The sequence below is a fragment of the Impatiens glandulifera genome, chromosome 3 (assembly GCF_907164915.1).
Source record: "Impatiens glandulifera chromosome 3, dImpGla2.1, whole genome shotgun sequence".
Taxonomy (NCBI): domain Eukaryota; kingdom Viridiplantae; phylum Streptophyta; class Magnoliopsida; order Ericales; family Balsaminaceae; genus Impatiens; species Impatiens glandulifera.
This window is the reverse complement of record NC_061864.1, coordinates 62,332,650-62,338,905: the sequence shown is the minus strand read 5'-3', so window position 1 is coordinate 62,338,905 and position 6,256 is coordinate 62,332,650. Positions and strand designations below refer to the sequence as shown.

The following is a 6,256-nucleotide window of genomic DNA, read 5'->3' as shown; positions in this document are numbered from 1 at the left end:
ATGACATCCTATCTCCAACTTAACTTAAAGCGTTACTAATTGGAATCGAATCCGTGATATCAAACATAATTATAAGTAATGAATTAATTAGTTTAAGTTAATCAATTTTTTTTATTATTTTAAACATAATTTATAATTGAAGTATAGATTAAAAAACAAGTATTATTTATAAAGCTGAGAATTCTTGAATTTTGTGATTGAGGGGAAAGTAGACAAAGACAAGTCCTTTCAAATAAAATTGGGCAAAGATAGGGACAACTCTCTCCCATCCTAATTTGTCATGTTATCAATCCTTAATTATAATTATTAATGAGAAACTTATAGATGAAAATTTGTTTATATATGGTATAACAGTGAATTATACAATTCTCATATTACATGTTTAGGAATTTAAATGATTAATTTACTATACAATGTCAAAATCAAAATATGTATAATGTAATTTATGATTGTCTTTTTAGATTTGTTTATTTTAGGAAGTTTATACAATTTTCATGTAATGATCTTCATTTTAGTTTAAGTTGTTATTAATGAAATTAAATTTAAAATTTTTAATTTATTAGACAAGATTATTTCTTTAAAAAAATTATAAATAAAGATTGTCATCTTATATATAAATAATTGAATGTCTGGGACTAGGAGTAGTTAATAATAATAATAATAATAAAATTTCAAAAAAAGAAGGTGACCAAGTACTTATTGGCTTCTTATTAAAAAAATAAATAGACTTACATTATTATGGTATATGGCCAATTAAATGCACCATCAACGAAAGAGAGGTAAATTGCAAAAGAACTTTATATTATTGTCCTAAATTATTAAGACATATTTCCTACATTGGGAAAATCACATCATAAGAAAATTCTAGTATTTATGGTAAAATATAATTGATGTGGTGCAATCACATTATAATCATTCCTTTTTATAATAGATTTTTTTTAATGGTGAAGACTCTTATTACAACAATATTCATTAATTAAATATGGGTAACTTAGTTGTAAGAATCTTATACAAGAGAGTAAAAGTATTAAATCTTATTCTCATTAAAAACGGTTTTTAAATTCATGTGAGTGGTCATAATTGTGTAGAATCACGCTAACCTTTAAATTTTTTTAAAAAAACTACAATTTTCTTATCAATAAAAATTACAATAAGTTTATAATATCTCAACAAATATAATGTAATTAAAGTAAAAGTTTCTAACTTGAGTTGTAGAAAAAAGGAAAAAATATATTTTGTAATAGCAATTTTATTGAAAGAGTGTATATATAAAAATAGTCAGTAAGAAATTAAAATGTAAAATCTATGAAAAAAATATATATAATTTGGACTTCTATATTTTCTCTTTTTTTATAAAAAAATAATATACAAAGATTAATTGATTCTTGATTCTCAAAAATATCTGTTGATTGATACATCTGATATCAGAGAATGATATTTTCCTCACTTATTTTTTATGATTTATCAACCTACTAATAATGCAAATCATGATTAATGTTACTCAAGTATTATACTTTTCCACATTGTTATAATTGTTTATACTCTTATGCATGAATAAAAATATGTGATATTTATCATTTTCAAAATATTAACTTGTAACTAAATTACAACTAATACTATTTTTTTATAAAATTAATTTTGTGATTAAAAATGACCCATATTTAAATGTTCTAGGTGAGGCCAGCCGGCTTGAATTACCCCCCTTCGGCCTTCCCAGATACCTTACTTTTAATAAAAGAAAAATCACATTTTACCAAGATTTGAACTTGTGAATATAATAACTATTATTATTACATTTAATCTTAAACAAAAAAAAAAATTATAACAAATTAATTTTTTTCCAAACCCACACTAAACTTTGAAGTAGGCACTAGTTATAGTCACTAAAAACAATGATACATTTGAAAATGTTTATGTTTTTATTCATTTAACCTTCTTTGATTGATAATATAATGATCATTTAATTATAAATTTATATATAAAACAATACTAAAGTAGTAAATAGAGTCCATCCTTCCTTGAGAACACAAACAAACACTTGTTTTCAGCTATGAAAATGACAGGTTATTGTTAAAATATTGCTGTTATGGATAAGATTATTATTAGAACGCGACAAAAACTTTGGAACAAACATCATTGAGGGAGAGAGAGAAAGACCTTGTTTGAATTAACTTTTTTTTCATTTTAAGTTAGGGCAAAACCTATCCAATCTTAACCCACTAAGCTTGAGCTTAAGTGACCATAGTAGTTCATGAAAAAACAACAAAATAAACCAAAAGAAAGTTAATTTATTAGATCTAAAAGCTACAAATGTACAAAATTATACAAGAGTAAATTCCATCTCCCCAAAATCAAGAATCTTGATAATCCTTGGCAGATAGTTTCTTAAGAAACTCATAGGTAGTAATCATGGTGGTTGCAGAAAGAGACATGGAAGCCCATCTCGGTCCCAATCCTCTGTAACAAGCACTCAATCCACCTTCCCTCACTAAATTCCTAACACTCTCACCCATTGTCGGACCTTTCCCTTTCCTTTCATTTCCCATTTCACTCTTCACCATCACCTGCACTCTCGTCCTCACTGTATCTAAAGGCATCGTCACTATCGCCGATAACCCACTTGCCACCGCCGCACTCAACCCTTGAACCGCCACCACTCTCAACCCATCATCCGAATCCCTCCGCCGTAACATTCTATAAGCTAATGAGTAACTACCCCACCAAACAGCATTCGATGGTGCGTAGGTTAGAAGTGAAATCGTGAATCCTCTGTATAATCCTCTTATTCCATCTGTATAGATTATTTTCCTAAACGCATCGATTCCGTTATTGTATCGATATGGGTTGTTAATGTTGTTAATCTTATATCCAAATTCATTGCCACCGCCCTGAACCATTAGTCTCTGGCTGACGACGTCGATCGGGGTCCAAACAAGTTGGGCGGCCATGGAAGCGGTTAGACCGGCGGCGGTGTTTGAAACAGTGGCGGCTGATGAATCGGAGAAACCCAATTTAACGGCGGCTGTTCCGACGGTGCTTTTTGTGATTTCGAGGGCGGACATGTAAAGAGCTCGAGCTGGGATTGTGCCCATTAGAGAGGTACCTAAGCCTCTGTAGAAACCTTTAGGGCCATCGTAGCGGAGAATGGAGAAGGCAGTGTTGAAACAGGAAGTTGGGCCGACGGAGACTTGTTGGCGGGTTTTGAGAAGGACGATTGGATAGAGAGTTGCGGATACGCCGGAGAATAAGGCGGCGCCGAGGAAGAAGAACTTGGATTTGTCGAGCATATCCCAGTGGATGTCGGCTGGGATGTGGATTTCTGGAGTGGAAGGTTCTTCAGCCATTCGAAGACTCATCTTATTTTCTTTGATTTAGAAAGAGAGAGGAGAGAGTGAAAATGGAGGAGACTCAGGCCCTGAGCTGCCTCTACCACTACTACTCCACCTTGCTTTATAAATAAGGGTAGTGTTACATTTGCTTTCATTATTTTAATTAAATATATTTTATAAATAAATAATCTTTTAAAATATGTGATTAGTTTGCTTCTACTTTTTCTTTTACTTTAAAAAAATATGATTTTTTCCTTTTACAAATAAATTTAAAAAATCCTGCTTAGATTAAATAATTTTAAATATCATGATCGGATCTTTTAGGGACCCATATTGTCATTTTAAGTATTTTAGTGAATGATGTAGATCGAAAAGTTTAATAATATTGGAAATAATATCTATAAATTATATATATATATATATAATATTTGTAAATAAATAATCACTAATTAAAATATAACTAAACAATAATTTTCATAATTAATTAACAATCTAACTGTAAACAAGATCAAATCCCTTCAACTAATTTCAACATATTTATTTATTTTCTATGAAACAATTTAAAAAGTTATACTTTATATATATATATATATATATATATATATATATATATATATAAACTTTTTGTTCGATTACATCTGAAAGCGATTTGGATTTTAAGTTGGGGTCATGACTGTAGTGTAGGGTGTCATGTTAACTCTTCTTTAATTCTAAAAAAAATATTTTTTTCTATAAATTTTTTAGCATATATATATATATATATATATAAAAGTAAAAATATGACATTACTCTAATTTCATAATTTTTTTAATTTAATTTAATATTTAATTTTTTAATTTAAAAAAGTGGCCAAATTCAATTTATTCTATTTGTTTTATTCATAATTTTCTCATTTTCACCTCAATTATATATATATACATGTATATATATATATATATCGATCCCCTCTACTTTTGTTGCTCTTTCGTAGACCCTATTAGATCTTTAAAATCTTCTTTTTCGATATAAACATTATAATTTTAATACATTACCGAAATCTCAGTATATCGCATATATTTAATACTATCGGTATATCGAGATTTCAGTATGATATATACTATACTAAAAATTTAGGTAGATCAAATAAATTACAACTCTATTTTTCAATAATTTAAATCTCCAATTAACTTTTTCATTATTTATAGATTCGCATAGCATAGGAAATGTTTTCATCCATTAGAGTTTTTTTTTTTTTAAATAAGGAGAAATAGCATGACACCATAAAGTTCATGAACCTTTCACTTTCATTCACAACGCTTTAAGTAAGAATCGAATCTGTGACATTTTTGTCTCTTAAGTGACTCTTTTCACTTTCAATAATTATTTTTAATTATATTTTTCTTTTAATTCAAAATATTTTGTAATATTGATCTATATTTGTTTCAAATTTGATATCAACATGATTCATAAAAACACTTTTCACATTTATTATAACAAATAAAATAATTTTTATAAAAAAACATTAAAAAAATCAAGATAAAATCTTGATTAATATAAATGTCCCCATCTCAAGAGAAACTACTATTTAATTATAATAACAGTTCCAACGAATAATAATAGGAATGATATGGGTAACGAAAAGGCAGCAAAAACAATGCCACGAATCCTACGTGGTATGCTACATGTGCATGAGAGAAAAAATATCTAGTAGTTGTAACTCTAGGGAATCGGCTCCCCATATGTAGCTTAGCACGCATCGTGGATGCGTGGCAATACGGGGAAATACATCTCGGGGTGACTCGAGGCTCGATGCGTTTCAACCTTGGTTTGTGTGCCATGTATCTTTTAAAATGAAACATTTAATTTTTTAAATATTTTGATAGTACCTGGAGCGGTAGACATTAATTATATAAAAAAATTAATTTTTTGTTCAAATTTTAATAATCTGGGGGCTAAATAACAATTTAACCAAAACTCGATTTAAATTAATTAAAAATAACTAATTTAAAAGATTATTTATTTGAAAATCAGAATCGCCAAGTAATTTTATGAAAATCAATAAAATGTTACGTGTATCAACGTATTTATAATAGAATTTCTAGAAAAGGGTTCGTGTTCCAATTACGCTCAGAAAAGGGTTTTCGCGCTATGTTCTCTACGCCCGTCAAAAGACGACATTCTTTTATTTTTAAAAAATACTCTAGCTATTAAGTTTTTCTTATAACCTTTATTTTTTCTTCAATTAGTAGTCCGAGTGTCTTAAACAAAGATAGACTTAGATTGCGTATATAATTGTACAAAATTATTTAAAAGGGCGTATATGCGATTGCGTTGATATATAATGAGTAAAAACCCTGAAAAATATCAGAAAAAGTGTTAGAATTTAAAAATTAATTCTAAACAGGACCTTAGCCAAAACATTGGTTTAGGAGTATCCCAAAAATATTAAAATATCATTTTCTGAACTTTGGGATTATTTGAAAATGGATTCGGGTTCTAAAATTACAAAAATAATTTTGGATTTTGAAAAGTGGAACCAAACAGGCCTTAGGACCTGAGTCCTAGGGACTGGGTCCGATTTTGTGGATCTGGGCTCGGGCTAAACCAGGGTGGTCTAGGTCAGGGCTCGGGCGTATGGGTCAAGGGACCAGAGGGCTCGGTCCTGGGTTCGGGAGGCTTAATCCCAAACTTGGTGTACTCGATCCTAGACCAAACAGAGGGTTCAGTCCTAGGGTTAGAAACATCGGTCCTAGGCTAAAGGAGATGCGTAGTCCTAGATTAGAAACATCGGTCTCAGGGCTCGGTCCTAAGTTGAAAAACTTGGTTCCTCGGTCCTAGGTTCGAAAAACTGGTCCTAGGCTAAGGGAGGACTCGATTCTAAGTTGAGAAACTCGGTTGGTTTCCTCGATCATGGGTTAAAACCATCGGTCTTGGGGCTGAGTCCTTCT

The 6,256-nt window shown here is 29.9% G+C and overlaps 1 protein-coding gene across 1 annotated transcript; it reads right to left on the bottom strand.

Annotated features, from left to right (window-relative positions):
* Nucleotides 1-2,257: 2,257 nt before the first annotated feature.
* On the bottom strand, nucleotides 2,258-3,415 carry LOC124931487 (solute carrier family 25 member 44-like). Its single transcript, XM_047471966.1, has one exon. It carries the CDS (start codon nucleotides 3,354-3,356, stop codon nucleotides 2,352-2,354), a length of 1,005 nt encoding a protein of 334 aa, XP_047327922.1. The 5' UTR covers nucleotides 3,357-3,415; the 3' UTR covers nucleotides 2,258-2,351.
* Nucleotides 3,416-6,256: the final 2,841 nt, after the last annotated feature.

Bases quoted from the DNA above. Each gene is read 5' to 3' on its own strand.
- LOC124931487 (XM_047471966.1), bottom strand. From the start codon at position 3,356: ATGAGTCTTCGAATGGCTGAAGAACCTTCCACTCCAGAAATCCACATC.